This window comes from Saccostrea echinata, unplaced genomic scaffold, assembly GCF_033153115.1.
Source record: "Saccostrea echinata isolate AGI-Se365-2 ecotype Australia unplaced genomic scaffold, CSIRO_AGI_Sech_v1 ptg000041l, whole genome shotgun sequence".
Lineage (NCBI taxonomy): Eukaryota > Metazoa > Mollusca > Bivalvia > Ostreida > Ostreidae > Saccostrea > Saccostrea echinata.
In genome coordinates, this window is record NW_026889790.1 from 554,669 (window position 1) to 573,204 (window position 18,536).

Consider the following 18,536-nt stretch of genomic DNA (forward strand, 5'->3'; position numbering starts at 1 on the left):
CACATCTAGATACCATCACTGGCATGGGCAAGTTTTTAAAGAGATTTTAACCAAGTAAAAACAGACGAAGAAAATACACATGGTCAAGTTTGAAATAACGATCTCTAGTTGTGTGTGATTTTGCATTAAAAAAATAAAACATCGTTCAAAGACTTTAGAGAATAATAGTGCTAAGGAAATGTTAAATCTTAAAACTGTTCAGGCCTAGGCTTTTCAGTAGAATACTTTACAGATTTACACAATCCTGTTTTGCAAAATATGATATATTTTAATGTCGAACATGTCAAGTCTCAAGAATGATTGAATGTATGAGGACAATGGAAATCTGTGATATCTGTATATCACACAGAACAGAAGGAGTTGATGGTAAAACTATAAGGTATATGGGGAAAGGCCGATGAGAAAACATGCGTATGCAATTTATTAGGATCAGCACCTCATTTTGTTTGGCGTGTGCCGTATCCAGGTATCTGTGTACTTGATAATTTGTTAATAAAACTATAAATATTTTAATTTTCTATAACAAGAATCTTCTGTAGATATTTAAAAGAATATGGTAACAATAAATAAATCTATTCATATTGGCATTAACATAATGTAAAAATTACGTGTACGAATGTTTTGTTGATACTTTAAAAAATAAAAAATAAAATCCGCCCACCCGCCCCACTTTTTCAGCAAATTAGGATGAGAATCTAAATTTTAAATTTATGAGGCCTAATTGACAATATTTTTTTTCATGGTACTGAAGGCGTTATTATAAAGTGCTGGTACTGCTCAGTGGAATTGATTGTAAACCACTTAAACTGTGTTCAGTTGTTGTTTGTAATAACATTTTTTATGTAATATGTGTTTTAATTTATGTATGTTTTTTTCTTTTATTTAAAAATCCATGTTGTTTTTTCCTTATTATATTTCCTAGTGGAATATAGCAATATGTTGGGTTTTTTAATTGCACTTTTTTTAAACCCTGGATCTTAACTGGTGATACATTTTAGATGTAAATGTTTACAAAAAAACAATGTTAATTCTAGATTGTTATGTTCATTTATTGAATTTTTGAATATGATTGACTCATAATTAATATTTAATTGATTATTTACTCTTTAAATGGGGTAGATTGTACGTGTACTGGTAGTGAAGTTCGTTTTTTTTTTTTAACCTTTTAAATGATTAGATTATGAATTGTCAGCTAGCTTTGTGTCTCAGGGTCACTAAAGAATCTCCTCAGTTAAAGAAATGTGTTCATTTCAGTCATTTCATCACAAAAATATTTCCAAGTCATCCATTAAATGCATTCGTGATCACTGTCAATAGAGTTTGATGCAAGAGGCAGTCAACCATTTTTTTTCAAATGTTTATTTCAAAGGTTAATGGATATTGCATAATATGCATTTATGCTTTTGAGAGATTGATATCACATTTTTCAAAGTTGTGCATTTTAAAGATAATTCAGGTAATAAAACTCTTTAATAAGATATAAGAGTTATTTTGTTAGAATATAAAATTTAATGATTGATAAATTGTACAGAAGCTAAACAAATATTTTACAAAGGATGAAGGAATGAAACTCTTTTCATCATAGAAACCTCCTGAAAAATAAAATAAAAAAATATACAGTGATATATGAAGAACTAAATTATTGAATAAACAATAAACAAATGTCTTTATTTGAAGAGTTGTCTTTTAGATGTTGTGAAAAAAAAAACTGTGGATAGCTGATAGGACTGAGTTTTCAAACTTAATGAAACATTAATAAGTTTCTCTTCTTAAAAGTACGACCAATCTAATTAAAATCGGACTTCTTAGATCCGCACAGAGTGTATATGGCGCGGATCTCTGATTTTAATTAGATTGAAATACGACTTACTGCAGGATAAATGGGACCAGCCATACACATAAAGGGTGGCGTAAAAACTGAAGGATCTGAAATTCCAGGGACAATACCACTGTAACCAGTGGTCATATGGATATATTCTGTAAAAAAAAAAATGGCAAAGAAATATGTCGTTACTAATGTATTGGACATAGTGAAGTCAATATGGATGTATCCTGATTAAAGACAGGCAAAGAATGAATGAACTATGAAATACACTGTATTAAGTTGATTCAGTGACTAATATACTTTTTTTGTGAGGCGACACCTTTATTTGTGAGATAGTTATTTGCTTTTTATAATCGAGACAAAGATTTTACGAATTTTGAGTTTGTTTTGTTTGAAATCGTTTGGAATACAAAAATACAGGAGAACGAAAGTTTGGCGAGTAGATGTCGCGAATTTATGCGCAAATAAAAGTTCTAGCGAATTAAAAGTGATTTACAGTTCTACTGGTAGATAGATCCTTAGTTGATGAATTAAAACACCAGTAAGGATTTGTTCTCTTTGCAAAAAAGTAAAAACTAATAAGTCAACATGGTTGTACTGCAAAAAATGTTAACATTTTATGAAATTTATTTGTCCTTTTGGAAGATTCTGGAAAAAAAGTGAGTATTTTCAAAGTAATTCCTATCGCTAAAAAAAGCCTGTGTATGCGTAAGAACGCTTTTATTTCCCCCAAAATTTAACATTTAATAGCATACATGTAGGTAACCACCTTTTAAATTTCATCAGCTAAATAATTTTTTATTGAAATTTAATCAAGAATTTGACGTTTTGAAAGTGCTAAAACTTACGTCCCGGGGAGTGTCCCACAATGCTCTCTGAAACAGGTATACATCCGGCTTCAGTCACCGAGGAGGTGACGGTGAGGTTTCCCACTACCATTATGTAACTCTTGAGGGACAATGTCTTCCCACCGGCTCCAATGGTGGTTTGAGTTTCCTGAGCATCATCTGTATCAATGATGAAAGTGCAAAGAAACAAATTCAGAGAATTGTGGTACCGTTTTCGGGGTCTTATTGGTTGGGATGCAATGAGATATGACATATTGTTCCTTTCTTGTCTGTAAATCATACTGTTTTTTTTTATACTTTTAAAGTACACATATAACTTACATGTGTTCTTCAAAAGTATAAAACTTTTATAACCTATGTGACATAAGTTATATTTTTTGTGAATTCTGAACAGATTGCTCACATTGAAATACATGTACACCTAGCTGCAATAATTTTGATTTTTTGTGAGTTACATACGACTTTTGAATGAGTTTGCCTGCTTATGAGATTACTCTAAATGTATTGGAGAGATTACAGTAGAGCAGTACATGTCATAACGTCTAAAATATTACATTTTCCATTTTATTACATTTTCAATAGTGAAATACTGTGATTTGTTTATTGAATAAAAGCGATATTGTGTCACTGTGTGAAAGGATACCAAAGGGATATTCTGTCACAGTGTGAAAGGATATCAAAGTGAGTAAAGATAACTTCTAGCCTTTCATAAGATAAAAATAGTAACTAGAACATCTTGACAGATACTAAAACTGTCTATTTCTTCCCAAATATGTTGCTAAAATCCATGTTACAATGTTTTCAAACTCACAATTGCAAAGTTATGACGTCTCAACTAAGACGTCACAGCCTCTGTGGTAAGAACACTGTGTTAGAAGAAAAGACAGAGGCAAAGAAAAATCAAAGAAAATGTAATAAACAGAAAATTCAATGTTTTGTAGTTGGATATGAATTTATTTTACTCGAGAGACAGGATTTTTTGTTATTTCACTCGTGCTTCGCAGTCGTGAAAATATTAAAAAAATCCTGTCCCACTCGTGAAACAAATTCCATATCCAACCACAAAACCTTGAATACTGTATCCTCTATTTATTCTACAATCAAGCTTGTCATCATGCGCAACTAACCTGGGATGCAGTTTTCTTGGAACGCTGGAAGAGTGGTTCGTACGCATGTCGTACCGTTAATTGAATATTGTACACCCTGTTAACATAAATAAAAGATTATAAGCAATAATTGTTGAACGCATACTTGTAGTACCGTTAATTGAATATTGTACACCCTGTAAACATAAATAAAAGATTATGGGCAATGATTTTTGTACATTGTACCTTTGAAACAAACCTACACTATCACAAAATGGAATTCACTACCAGGAATGACAGATAAACACCTTGTTCAACTTTAAAAGAACGAAATGATCCAGTTGCTTTACAACCACTTGACAATACACCTATTTGAGAGATTACCAAAAGGGCAAATTTGGTCGAGTTAAACTTCAAATTAATTGAAAATTGAACGCCCTAAAAAGCTTCAACATGACACTGGTTTGGGATACATGTTATATCTATCTGTATTCAAGGCACGGAGGTAGAAAATATCTCCAGACGGAATATAATATATCTATGCTCAATGAGTAAAGATATGGTATTTGTTAATGGATGCTAATACATGTAGTATGATACTAAACCTAACAGCATCCAAATCATGTCACTATTTACAAGCATCCAAAGTGGAATCATCAACGCAAAGTAGTCATGTTAAATTATAAAAACATAAAAAAGTATAGTGTTTACTGTTAAAATTTTATCACACATCTAAATTCTAAATACTGAGAAGTTTTTGGTACATAGAGAAAATGGGACAAATATCAAAACTTATCGCGAATCATTATTTTTTACCAAGGACATGGGATAAAAATATGTTACCAGAATGAGACAAAATTTCAAATTCACATTATAGACACTTTCATTTCACTTCCTTCATATTAACTATCCATGTACATTAAATGGAATAACTTTAAAAATGGCGAAACCCTAAGAGTTGAGAGAGATGCATTGTAAAGAAACTAATGACTGGATGAACATGGTAGCCTCAGTATGGTAGTATCGTCCCTTCAGAAAAGTTCTTGTGAAATTGTATCAAAAGACAGAAAGGATTATAAGAAGTATGCAGCACACAGACCGATTATTAGACAAGAGGACTACATGCCTGAAAACCCAAAGAAATTCAGTTTATAGGAGATTGTGGTCCCTGTATAGTACATGTATATGGAACAAAAACAGAATATAAACGTTTTCCTGGTGAAGATAGCATTTTCTCTTATTATTCTGAATTGCTAATAGTCGACGTCAGTACACGTAACTCTGATTCATCAAAAAGTCACAGTGTTATTCCATACAAAGACAACACAGAGCATTTGCTCTTCGCTACCCAAAATGAACTTGAGGTGTTACTCACGTTTTTATAATCCATAATAATTTTTGCCATTAGTGGGTATCCGTCAACATCCACATATTGAGTGGCCGCTACCCTCTGGTTGATGGCATCATAAGCTATATTTACCGAGCTCTGAAAAATTCCACATTTACAGACAATTTAGCAATAGAAGGGTAGTTGATGCTTGTTGAGTATTGCATAAAATTGAGTGTGCTACATACGGATTTTAGAATTACGTTTTAATTATAGACAAAAACGATTATATGTGTGACTTGTGATTTGATTTTGCTTGGATCTTTCAGTTGGATTATCCCAGTGCATATTTTCAACACAGGAAAGAAACCAACCAGAAGTCTCTAACGAGACTGTATCTTTATTGGTTTGTATTTGTACGGATGCTGGAGATACAGACCTGAATGAAGTTAGAATTCGGCGCTCCCTCCCGCACAAGTCCGATCGTGGATCCTTCCGTACCCTCCCATTGGCGGGGCACGCAACAGATGCTGCATCTAGCAACATACGCAACAGAGAGAAAGATCAAAACACGCAGCATGTTTCTGTAAGTCTTTTCCGAGTAATACTGGCTGAAGTATGTAGCGGGCCTAAGGAGATAGAACTAAACAGTCCGTGACTTATCTTTGTTGCCAATAATCTGTAACGATAAGGAACATCACAGAGAATATAAAGTACTGGAGAAGTCTCTTAGCCATGGAGCCAGTGATAAATTTGATATTTTATCATTCCGAAATTTAAAAATTTATCGCATGGAATTATGGAATAATTTTTTTCAATATATATATGACACAACTTATCACTCTATTCTCATGAAATGAAATATGTAGAAATTCGTTGCATACACTAAAGATCGATCTCTACGTTATCCCCGGGCCCTTGAAGGGCTTCCAGATCAAGAACAGATTTATTATAAAAAAATCAAGAAAAAGTCTTCTTTCATTTCCAAATTTTATCTTAATTTGGAACATAATAAATATCAGAAAATAGTTTTAAAAGTTATAGTTAATGTTTTGAACACAAAACTTAAATTATCGCTTAATCTAGGAATCAGAATTAAAATTTCAGAAAACTGGCGATTATACTTTGAGATTGTGTAGATTTGTAATATGGCCATTCCAAGTTTTTTCCCTGTTTAGCGTCCACCCATCTCTCGATCCAAAACCTATCTATCTATTCGCACACACACACACCCACACACCATCTCACACACACCCTCACACACACACACACAAGCCACAAACTCTAACACGGACATATAAATAGTAAAAAAAAAAACGACGTCATTGAAAGGATTAGTTTCATTAATCTATTGTCTCGGTGAAAGATCTATTCTTCAACAAAATTAAGGTATTAAATGCTTAAAATAAACCTAAAATGAATATCCCTCAGATAAATATCTAGAGAAATTGATAGAATTTTAATGATTTCAAACAGAATAATCAATTTCATGAATGCTGATTTTGTTTGTTTAATAGTATCTTATACGGGGTGCCAAAAACCAAGGCGTACGCTGACGCTAAACATAGAAAAAAAACTTAGAATGGTCTAACTTAAATAAAGAACTCTCTAAAAGGGATGAAGAAATTTATATAAGAGGGTTGTCAGGTAAAACCGCGGACACGTAGTATGGTTATTTAATTTCAAACTCATACAATATCTGCACATCTCTTATATATCAATCTATTCCTTTAATCTTTGAATGTATCAGCTCATCAAATTTAATGTAGCAGGTATAAGGTTTTAATATGATGAAAATCTAACGACCTTTTCTGTCTCGTGATGGTCTTGGAACAGCGCAACATTTTGAAATTCTCTAGATACATTAGTCAAGATCCGTTAAGTTCTAGTAAATATATTAACATGTAAAAGGGTTCTAAATTTGCACCAGTAAAGGATAGCACCACTGCCAGTTCAAGTTAAGTAAGAATAATTCAATAAAAATAGAGAAAATGTATGTTGTCAAGAACAGCAAGACCACAAAATATTAGTACATAAAAAATAATGCAGATTTACATATAGCACTCAAGGCTTTTAATATTGAAGTCACATATTTTAAACTGGTATGATTTATCACATATTTCTTATACTTATCGAATTGGAGCATTCTATTATATACCTCTACTGATTTTTACCTATATAAAATTATATCGCTAGATGTGAATAATTCCCTAGAAATTACTGTGAATTGACTAATACACGTTTTGCCGTGCGTTAGTCAAGTCAGATAATATCTGCTTCGAAATTTGTATAGGTATAATGAAACAAGTAAAAAGTATATCATTGGTGTAGTAAGCAAGTAAATGTTCAACCAAGTCTCTTTCTTTACTCCTCACAAAGATATTAACTGTAGTGAAGGAGAAACTTCAGGAGTATTGTGCAACAATATATTCGAGAAGTGGTGTAAATCAGATGTGGATACTTAAAAATTCCAAGGAACTTTTGGAAAATTTGAAATCACAAGATTTTACCAAAATCAACAGCTTAAAAACTTACGACTTTTCAACTTTGTACACAACCATTCCCCACGATAAATTAAAGTCCAGGCCTTTTGATATTATTGGCAGCTGCTTTTGCCATAAAAACGGAGCTCGTAAATTTACTTACCTTGTCATTGGTCATTTGCAAAATTATTTTGTTAAAAAACATTCTGTTTGTATACACAAGTACTCTGAAGTTGACATTAAAAAGATGCTTGAGTTTCTGATGGACAATATCTATGTGGTTTTTATAGACCAGGTCTTCCAACAATCTATTGGAATTCCCATGGGTACCAATTGCGCCCCGTTATTAGCAGACCTTTTTTGTATTCATATGAAGCAGAATTTGTCCAAAATCTTATACGTGAAAAGAAGAAAACACTTGTTGTGGCCTTCAACTCGACATTTAGATACCGGTATATCGACGACGTATTGTCAATTAACAATGGTTATTTCCATTCTTATGTCGATACGATATATCCCGGTGAGCTTGAGATAACAGATACCACAGAGTCTGACACATCGGTTTCATATTTGGATATTCTACTTGAAAAAGACGTTAATGGTAATCTAACAACCAAGCTTTATGATAAACGTGATGACTTTAACTTTTCAATCGTCAACTGCCCTTACTTATGCAGCAATATACCTTCATCACCTGCATACGGGGTTTATATCTCTCAGTTGATTCGATACGCAAGAGCATGCTCTACGTATGTACAATTTCTAAAATGAGGTAAATTATTGACAAACAAGTTGATGAAACAAGAATATCAGTAGTCTCGTTTAAAGTCATCATTTCGTAAGTTCTATGGTCGATACAATGACCTTGTCAGCAAATACAATTTATCATTGAGTCAAATGCTGACTGACGTTTTTCATACTAATTGTTATGCCATTATTTACACACTGAATTGTCGACGGATTTTTCCGTTATTTCCCGATCATGACAAGGAGCACACGGCGGATTTGACCGGTCGGTAGGGGATGCTCACTCCGCCGTGGCACCTGATCCCACCTCTGATGTTTTGGAGGTCCGTGTTTGCTCTGCTCCTATTTTGTAATGTTTAATGGACTTTTGAGCTTGACTACTGTTCGTTATCTCCATATATTTCATTCCACTTCCCCTCAACCAGGACTATTTCCCTCGGGAAAAATCCTGGCCTAAGGGAACTGGAATCTTGTTAACTCCCTCAAGGATTCGCTTTATCTTTATCATAAAATTGGCAAAGTAAAGGCTACATGTGATTTTTTAAAGTAGGCAAAGAAATCAGCTTTTGTATGTCAATTTTTTGAGTTATGATAGAAATCCTTCAAGGACAGATTTAAGAAGACTTCTTTGGTAGATAAGCTGCAAGTAAATGATGACCCTGTGTTTCATGGGGGAACGACATTTTCATCGCATGTTTTTGTTTGAGAACAGGGGAGTGTTATAACTCAAGGGTTTCAAGTTTGTCTTTTTGTTTTCATTTGTTTACTTAAACCTGTCCAAGAATAAGAGTGTATTTCCATCAATTAAAATTTAAAAAGGGGTGAGTGAAATGCATTGCGTTCCTGAATACTTCTGTTTCTGAGCAAAGATGTCTTCAGAAAAAGAATTTAATATTGTATTGAAGTAGAATTTAATGAGTTGAAAATTAGTGGAAAAAAAAATAAAAAAAAATAAAATAAAATAATGAATATTATTAAAATAGTTCCTTGATAATTTTATGTTATTCCAAAACGATTGTTCACTGACTATCATCCTCTATTTAGATTATCTTTTGAATCAAACAATGATTCAGTATGTCAGAGTTTATCTGTTTATCAGTTTACTTTGAAATAAAATTGATAATCTTCTGTGTACCTTAAGATACCTCCGTTACCCTAATTATTGCATAAAAAATACTCCTGACAAACCACATCCTATAAGGAAAAGAATTCAAAAAAGTATAAAAAGGGAATTCAATTTTAGAACTGTAGCAGATTCAAAGATGGAGACTTCCGGTACGTTTGTATTTTTGACCATAGCTTGTTATCTCCCCTTAATGACTGACGCCCATGGTCGACTCATTATGCCGCCGTCACGGAGTTCTATGTGGAGAAACGGATTCAGTACTCCCATAAATTACATGGATCACCAATTGTGGTGTGGGGGATATTGGGTAAACATATTTTAAAGAATTTGATTCTTTTCCTATTATAAAACTACTAATATTGATAAGATATGGCAAACGAAGATCGCTTATATGAAAAGAAGGTAGATTGCTTATTTTATTTTATTTTTGGTCAGATGTTATAAACAAAGTCAGGCAGTATGGTAAAGATTGACTTAGTTTGTTACAACTTTTGACTCTATGGGACCAAGGATAAAAAGTCGTGGTTATGTTTGAAGTTTTCATTTGGACTAAAATTTAACATCTGAAATTTTAACTTTTATCTCAACCGTAGGACTGTTAATTTCATTATCGGGAAAATAATGGTAAACAACCTTGAATGATTAAAATGATTATAAGAATTGTGATACTCTCAGTTATATCTAAATAGAATCTGTCAATACATAATTGGGGAAATATATGGTGACCAATATAATTAAAATCAGTAAAAGTTAAAAAATATTGATACCATTAGCTTATATTTTATAAAAAAAATTGTAAAATTTTCTTTAAAATTTCATATTTAGAATCAGTGGGGAATTAACAAAGGAAAATGTGGTCTATGTGGCGACCCATACCAGGAAAACCCGCGTGAAAACGAAGCCGGCGGAAAATACGCTACAGGCATCATTTCCAAATGCTATCAATATCATTCCTCTGGACAAAATATGGACATTCAGGTCGAATTAACAGCTAATCATCTTGGGTACTTTGAATTTAGACTCTGTGAACATAACGACACATCAACAGCCATAACACAGGCTTGCTTAGACAAGAACCTTTTGAGATTTCCGGACAACAGCACCAGGTATTACGTCAGAGGTGGCGTTAAAGGTGTGATAAACCTTCAGCTTCGGATTCCTGCCAGAGTGACATGTACTCAGTGTGTTCTACAGTGGAAATATAATACGGGTAAGAGTAACTAGTTGTTATCACTGATGCATAATTTCACATTTAAAGATGACTTCAAACGAAATTGTTTTTCAAGTAATATTAGGAATTAGGCATGACTACTAGAAAATTTGCTTATGAAGATAACATCTCCTTTTTTAGAACGTCTTCTACCTTGTATATAACATTTAGTCAAAATAGGTGTTTTAAAAACTAATTTGACTTTAAACAGAACATTGAAAGACACATTGGAGAGACATTATTTATCACTCTTTGTGTAACAGATACACAGAGTATAAAAATCATTTAAAAGGCTTGTTTACTTTATGCTGTATGCTGTGTTATTACCAAACCCACAATAAATATTACAATTATTTTCCTTACTTCATTCTAACAGGTAACTTTTGGGGTTTTGACAAATATGGAAGTGGAAATGGTCATGGTGCGCAGGAGCAATATTACGGCTGTTCAGACATTGCAATTCTTCGAAGCTGTAATCACTTCTAGAGACTTAATAGCATTCCTTCTTCACTAATTTCTAATAGGAAATGTATTCAAAATTCAAATGGATATATTTGTTTCAGTCTCTCCTATGCTACGTTATTGTATGTAATAATACTTTAGTGAAAATCTCATTTGAACAGCAGAGACAAAAATAGAGTTTTATAATGTATATGTACTATACCATGTAATGTAATGTGATCACATCTAATTTTTAAATGCCATTTTCGATATCATTCATTTTTTTGAGAATTTTACATTTTTATGTTTTATTTGTTTAATTTGATTTACTTAATCCGATCTACTTTCTCTGATTATTGTTTGTCCATGCCTGACAATTGAATTGGCCTTTTGTTCCATGCCATGAAATTGCATAATACGTCCGATGCAAATAAACTTTTTTGAACAGAGGATATTTTTGATTTTTTTTTTATTTCAAATCATATAAAATATATGATGGTTATTTCCATTTTTCATTGATTTCTACTTCAAGTTCACAGCCATAAATAGATTTAAGCTAATACATGTATTCATTTCTTTAATTACATGTAAATGATTTTGATTTATGAAACTTTTTTTTTTTGTTTTTGGTTGTCCCCCTTTTTTAACGGAGGTTACCCTCAGTCGTTATAAAATGAATAATGAAAGACTCATCGGATCTTGCAGGTGCTTGATGATCCTTGGAGCTATGTATATAATTAGTTATACTAGTGGTAAGTATTCCACAAACTTGCCACCATAATAACCATAAGAACTTATTGCAAGTGCTTAAAACAGCAAAGACAACTCATAAGTCCCTTTTCTTCAGTAAACAGACTTCGCAACATTAAAAAAGTTATTTGGTTTTTATAATATTTTTTTTGTGAATGAAGAGATTCATTTGATTTATTAGGTCATTCTTCAGTTCAGTGCAGCTTATAAATTTGTATGAAGTCTGACAAAATACTCGTCTCGTGTTCATAGTCTTCAAGATGAGTTGAAAAATTGACAACAGAACTCCAGCCGTCTTCTTTGAAATTTAACGCAAAACAAATTTTGTGGTTTTCCAAACACCAAAAATACCTGAATATAAAGATGTAAATACAACAAAATTAGAAATAAAAGTCTTAAAATAGATACAAAATCGGAATGATCGAATAAAACTACGTATGTATGTACTGAGCATTCATACGTGAACACTAATGCAACGTGTATTTTTAAACTGGTTAAATAAATAAGATCAGAACCTAAATTTGTACAAAGAGCAACAAAAACATACTATGAAAATAAATTGATAAATAAGGTAAAAATATCTATCTAGAAGTACAGTATCATATTTCAACGTATTGGAGAAAGGGGAAAAAGAAATGTCAAATTTATAATAAGGTAAACAGATATCAATAAATTAAATAATCATATTGTTTCAAATTTACATTAAGGTAATCAAATATCAATGTAATGAATAGATATATTCATTTTGATCTTATAATTTGGAAAACAGATATATATGAAATTATTAAATATATTATCCTCAAAATTTATATTAAAGTATAATAAATCGATATCGTTGTAACAAATAAGCATATTAATTTAATGTATTTAATGAGATAAAAATTTACAATAATAAAAATAAGTATATTAATTTAAAAATTATAAGAAAAACAGACGTCATTATTATGAATTAAAAAAAAATTAATTTCAAATTTAAAATAAGTAAGTCAGATATCAATGAAAAGAATAACGATGTTAATTTCAATTTATATTAAGATAATTGGATATCAATGTAATGAATAAACATATTAATTTAAAAGTTATAATATCAGTGAAAAAAATAAACTTGTTTGTTTCAAATTCATGATAAGTTAATGAAATTTTTATTTTCATAATAACGTAGACAGATACTTATACTGAATAAACTTATTTATTTCATATTTAGAAGAACTGTTCATAAATCAGTAAGATAAAAGAACATATATTTTGTATTCCTTCATTAGCTGACCTGTTTTTATATTCCTATGAAGCAGAATTTATTCAAAAACTTTTACATGAGAAGAAGAAAACACTTGCTGTGGCCTTCAACTCAACATTTCGATATATCGACGATGTATTATCAATTATCAATAGTTACTGTCATTCGTATGTCGATTAGATATATCCCAGTGAGCTTGAAATAAAAGACACCAGAGAGTCTGCCACATCTGTTTCATGTTTGGATGTTTTACTGACTAAAGACGATAAGGACCACCTAACAAAACATTGTATGACAAACGAGATGACTTCAATTTTTCCATCGTCAACTTTCCTCATTTATGTGGTAATATTCCGCTATCACCTGCATATGGTGTTTACATCACTCAACTTATTCGATACTCAAGAGCATGCTCCGAGTACGATCAATTTTTAAACCGAGGCAGACTACTGACAGATTAGTTGATATAGGAATTTCAACAACCTCGTTCGAAGTCGGCATTTCGTAAATTCTATGGTCGTTATAATGACCTTGTTAGCAAATATAACCTATAACTGGGTCGTATTTTGACTGAATTGTTTCATACCAATTGTTATGCCTTTGTTTTTGTACTGAATTTGAGTACGGTATGTTCCGTCTGCCTGATCAATGCATAGGGCTCACAGCGGGTGACCGGTCAACAGGGGATGCTTACCCCTCCTAGGCACCTGATCCCACGCCTGGAATTTCAAGGGATCTGTGTTTTATGCCCTCTTCACAGATTTGTATTGTTTGTTTTCATCACATTTTTCATAAAGATGTAAAATTACTTGAAGAACGTGAGGTTATTCCCGCACAGGATAGGCTTGGGATTATTCAAATCATTATCGAGAAAGGAGAGGATGCCTAAATAGTGGTATCTCCCCAGCATTCTTTATTCATGCCATAGCAAGTAATGTGTTTATCCTGTGCATTTTTGGTAAATAGACATTTATGATGAAATAAAAAGTAAAATCAAGCTAGCTCTATTTTAGTTAACATTTATAAAGTCAATTTTCAATGAAATAATGATACTGGTTAAACACTTATCAATTCCTAAGGATATTGGTGTTAGTACGTGCTCATTTTCAATGAAATAATGATACTGGCTTAAACACTTATCAATTCCTAAGGATATTGGTGTTAGTACGTGCTCATTTTTAATGAAACAATGATACTGGTTAAACACTTATCAATTCCTAACATATTGGTGTTAGTACGTGCTCATTTTCAATGAAGTATAACGAGAAAAACGCTTCTGATCTGCAAAATTTTCTGGAAATCAATTGAACAAATCTTCTCTTTAACAACTTAACAATCTTATTTTTTGGTTTGTTTACTTAAACTGAGTGTTATCTTCCAGCTATGCGGGAAAATGAGTCAAATTGTTTTGATAACTTTCAAACTTCCTGCATAATTTGGATTCTTAGATAACCATCTCATACCATTTGGATTTCCGTGTTTTCCGTGTATTTTCTTTTATAAAACTTTATTAGAATGGAACTTAAATAAAAAATAAATTTGTTAATTCAAATGTCATTTTGAATATGTGAATAAATCTAAAATTGCCTATCATAAAAGATCAGAAGGATCTACTTTTAATTTTTTTTCAAAGGGGGGAGGGGGGCAAAGGTTAAGAAACACAACACACACTAACTTGTCACGAAATATTTGCTTTCTTTGTAAAGTCACTCCATTCTGAGACTAGTCATTCTGATTATTATTACTATATGTCTGTCATCACTTAACACTGAAATTAAATGAATCGTTTATAAACATAGATCTACATGATACAAATGAAGAATAGCGCATTTTTAACTACTTTCCTTATCGGAACTCTTTGGCAATGAAAAAAAATATAAAATGCAAAAAGTGGCAGAGATTCACGGGCTATAAATAAAGTTTTTCAAGTTACAAAGAATATACAATAATTAAAATTAATAGGCAACAAATATTGGAAATGTACATGTATTATCATTTCTTTTTTGATTTATTCATTTAATATTATTGAATATCTTTTCTTTTTAGTTTAAACCATATTTTATTTGAAAATGACAAGCAGAAGATACAGATACGTAGTACCAAAAAAAAAAAAAAAAAAAAAAAAAAAAAATCAAAAAAAGGATTCGGAAACAAGTTTGAAAACTTATACTAATCCGTTTCCTTATTATAATGATAAAGATGACAGACCCTTATTAGATAGCTACATAACACTTTTTTTTCTTTTCTTTTTATTCCTTGAAAATCAAAATTAAAATATTTTTCAAGCTAAAATCAATGCAAATTAGATTCAATCATGTCCATCATTTAAACCAAATTTATTTATCAACTATTCTCCTTCGTTTACCCCTATAGACGCAAAGTAATTTTTTTCCTTAACGTTTACTGATAGGTAATATTTTAGTTATTTCCTTTGTCCTAGTTGGCATAATTTTACACAGGATAAGCGCAGTATTTCAAAAACAATTCAATACATATTGTCATTTGTAAAATGATTTTAATCTTTATTATAAGGGAATGATCTTAGTTGTTTTTTGTTTCAAATATTGTGCCGCATAAAGGAAGACCAAATAAAAGAATGTAAACTGTAAATTTTCAACTTTGTGACTGTATCCTCTTCTTTATGCATGAGGGTAAGTTTTCGGGGGGAAAAAGAGAAAAGATACCAACAATGATTCATTGTCAACAGAAATTTATTTAGACCGTCTGACCCTAATCAGTTTTCTTTGAACCATTATTTGCACATATCTTTGTTTCTGTCAAATTCTCAAGTTACCTCATTCAGTGCTGCACAAAAAGTCCAAACTCATTCTCAACACGGAAGAGGAATGGGATAGTATAAAAAGAGAAAGGAACTACATCCAACAACCAGAAAGTTTTCAGAGTCTAAGACAATATATCAGAATTGCAAGACGATGAATTCACTAAGTATTCTGTTGTCTTTCACATTGACATCCTTGCTGCCCTACTCCTTGGTGGAGGCTCACGGCCGCCTGATCATGCCTCCCTCTAGAAGCTCTATGTGGAGGTATGGTTTTCCTACCCCCGAGAATGACAATGATCACCAGCTTTGGTGTGGGGGAAAATGGGTAAGAAATTACAGTTATAGATATTTTATTGTTTTTCTCTTCATATACTAAAGCACTAGGAATATGATACTAGTAATAAAGACATTTACATTGAAAAATAATTGAATGGAAAGGATTGTGGTTCTGCGGAGATTTATGTATTTAAAACATATCTCCTGAATGATTAGAGAGTTTGTAAAATATCAAAAATGTGGGGTTCAATTAAAACAATGTAGCTGTGGTCAATAAACTGGCAGAATTTCAAACCTTTGAAATATTTTCAAAAATTTGTCAATTTAACAACTGAAATATTAATCATAATACTGGGAAAATAAGGATAAACAAAAATTTAAATTATTATAAGAATTGTGATACTCTCAGTCAAACTTAAATAGAATCTGTCGACATAATTGGGAAAATATCACTAATAATTATTTAAATCAGTAATCAGTAAAAATTAATAAATATTATAAATTAAATTATAAATAAATAATATTAGCATATATTTTATGAAATATGTCAATTTTTCTTTTCAAATTTCTTACTTAGAATCAGTGGGGACTTAACAAAGGAAAATGTGGTCTATGTGGCGACCCTTACCAGCAAAACCCGCGTGAAAACGAGGCTGGCGGAAAATACGCTACAGGCATCATTTCCAAATGCTATCAATATAATACCTCTGGACAAAATATGGAAGTTCGGGTAGAATTAACAGCTAATCATCTTGGGTACTTTGAATTTAGACTCTGTGAACATAACGACACATCAACAGCTATAACCCAAGCTTGCTTAGACAAGAACCTTTTGAGATTTCCGGACAACAGCACCAGGTATTACGTCAGAGGTGGTGTTTATGGAGTGATTAACTTTCAACTTCAGATTCCTGCCAGCGTTTCATGTACTCAGTGTGTTCTACAGTGGAAATATAATACGGGTAAGAGTACTTAGGTGTTGTTTAGTATTTCATTTTTTTCCAATCTAAGAACGGCTATGAAAAGTGCATTAATAATAATAATAATAGATTATTTTATCGAGTTTTCAATGAAGCTTAAGTTCCATTAATATTTTTAATACCAAAACGAAAAACAATCTTCTCTATCCAAATCAGTATTGTCTTTCTTAAGTTAGGGTCAGAAATAGATATATCAATTAATGTTTTCTGTTTTTTTTAATCAGGTAACAGTTGGGGCTGTGACAGAGGCGGGTGTGGGATGGGCAGAGGTGGACAGGAACAGTTTTATGGATGCGCAGACATAGCTATTCTCCAAAGCTGTGAACATTTCACAGGACTTGAACATCATTCGCTCCTCCCCAATTTTCTTCTGGGGAATACATTTTAAAGTCAAAGCTGATCTAATTAATTAAATGTGTTCCATTTTCTGCTAGATCCAAAGTCAATATGGTATTTTGAAGGGTAATAGCGAACTAAATAGTGGATATAAACACGACTTTACATGTCTCACTTTTGGATGATATTTCTTTTTTGATATTTTTTGTGCAATGGTTGTACATTATACAAGCCATTTTCATTTAATATTCATTTCATCAATTTTCATTTTATATATATTTGCATAATCTGAATTCTAGTCATTTTTATTTTTGATTTTGCAAATTATATCCAAAATTAAATTAATAAACACATCAATAAATTCACTGTCTATCGTTATGTTTCACAATATGTAACTCAGTCACACAATAGTTGTTAACGTACGGAGTGTAATGTAAAAGGTGCAGATAACGAACTGTAATCAATCTCATAAATACAGTAGAAAAAACCTAATCGTGAACAGGGCAAAAACACGACCCCTTGAAATACCATACACAGGATCAGGCGCCTAGGAGGAGTAGCATCCCCTGTCGACCGGTCACACCCGCCGTGAGCTCTCTATTGATCAGGTAGACAGAGCACCCCATAGTCAAATTAAGTATAAAAGCAATGACCTAACACATAGTATGAAACATGTCAGACAAATTACGATCCAATGATAGGTTGTATTTACAAACAAGGTCAATTATAACGGCCGTAGAATTTGAGAAAAGCTTACTATAAATGGGGTTGTTGAAACCCTTGTAACATCAAGTTATTTGTCAGTAGCTTGCCTCGGTTTAGAAATTGATCGTACTCTTCGGGATGCTCTTACGTATCAGTTAAGCTGGGAGACATAAACAGCATACGCAGGTGATGGCGAAATATTACTGGATACAACAAAAATTGAGGGTGGAAAAGCTGGAGTCATCCCGTTTGTCATACAGTTTAAATTTACATGATAATTCCTACTATTACCTACGTATACATGCATGTATTGACAAAATATGCTTTTCGGTCTAATTTTGGCACACTTTGTATTTATGTTTGGCGATTCCATTTTCA

General features: G+C 32.0%; 3 protein-coding genes across 3 annotated transcripts; 2 read left to right on the top strand and 1 right to left on the bottom strand.

The window, feature by feature from the left end:
* Nucleotides 1-1,489: 1,489 nt before the first annotated feature.
* Nucleotides 1,490-5,704, bottom strand: LOC133200886 (mammalian ependymin-related protein 1-like). The gene is made up of 6 exons (XM_061336704.1): nucleotides 5,525-5,704; nucleotides 5,134-5,244; nucleotides 3,801-3,876; nucleotides 2,674-2,832; nucleotides 1,871-1,977; nucleotides 1,490-1,592 (listed from the first exon to the last, which is right to left on the bottom strand). The coding sequence occupies exons 1-6, from the start codon at nucleotides 5,663-5,665 to the stop codon at nucleotides 1,548-1,550; spliced, it is 639 nt and encodes a 212-aa protein (XP_061192688.1). The 5' UTR covers nucleotides 5,666-5,704; the 3' UTR covers nucleotides 1,490-1,547.
* A 3,876-nt stretch (nucleotides 5,705-9,580) lies between these two features.
* On the top strand, nucleotides 9,581-11,137 carry LOC133200824 (uncharacterized). Its single transcript, XM_061336640.1, has 3 exons — nucleotides 9,581-9,748; nucleotides 10,267-10,651; nucleotides 11,028-11,137. The coding sequence occupies exons 1-3, from the start codon at nucleotides 9,632-9,634 to the stop codon at nucleotides 11,135-11,137; spliced, it is 612 nt and encodes a 203-aa protein (XP_061192624.1). The 5' UTR covers nucleotides 9,581-9,631.
* Nucleotides 11,138-16,012: 4,875 nt separating this feature from the next.
* On the top strand, nucleotides 16,013-17,505 carry LOC133200825 (uncharacterized). Its single transcript, XM_061336641.1, has 3 exons — nucleotides 16,013-16,186; nucleotides 16,715-17,099; nucleotides 17,342-17,505. Exons 1-3 carry the CDS (start codon nucleotides 16,013-16,015, stop codon nucleotides 17,503-17,505), a joined length of 723 nt encoding a protein of 240 aa, XP_061192625.1.
* Nucleotides 17,506-18,536: the final 1,031 nt, after the last annotated feature.

What these genes read in the sequence shown, in the direction of transcription:
- LOC133200886 (XM_061336704.1), bottom strand. Translation starts at nt 5,665, where the DNA reads ATGCTGCGTGTTTTGATCTTTCTCTCTGTTGCGTATGTTGCTAGATGC. An exon ending in CGAATTCTAACTTCATTCAG is followed by an intron (nt 5,245 to 5,524) that starts GTCTGTATCTCC and finishes GGAATTTTTCAG; the next exon opens with AGCTCGGTAAATATAGCTTA. An exon ending in CCAAGAAAACTGCATCCCAG is followed by an intron (nt 2,833 to 3,800) that starts GTTAGTTGCGCA and finishes TCATTGATACAG; the next exon opens with ATGATGCTCAGGAAACTCAA.
- LOC133200824 (XM_061336640.1), top strand. Translation starts at nt 9,632, where the DNA reads ATGACTGACGCCCATGGTCGACTCATTATGCCGCCGTCACGGAGTTCT. An exon ending in TGTGGTGTGGGGGATATTGG is followed by an intron (nt 9,749 to 10,266) that starts GTAAACATATTT and finishes TTTCATATTTAG; the next exon opens with AATCAGTGGGGAATTAACAA. An exon ending in ACAGTGGAAATATAATACGG is followed by an intron (nt 10,652 to 11,027) that starts GTAAGAGTAACT and finishes TCATTCTAACAG; the next exon opens with GTAACTTTTGGGGTTTTGAC.
- LOC133200825 (XM_061336641.1), top strand. Translation starts at nt 16,013, where the DNA reads ATGAATTCACTAAGTATTCTGTTGTCTTTCACATTGACATCCTTGCTG. An exon ending in TTTGGTGTGGGGGAAAATGG is followed by an intron (nt 16,187 to 16,714) that starts GTAAGAAATTAC and finishes TTTCTTACTTAG; the next exon opens with AATCAGTGGGGACTTAACAA. An exon ending in ACAGTGGAAATATAATACGG is followed by an intron (nt 17,100 to 17,341) that starts GTAAGAGTACTT and finishes TTTTTTAATCAG; the next exon opens with GTAACAGTTGGGGCTGTGAC.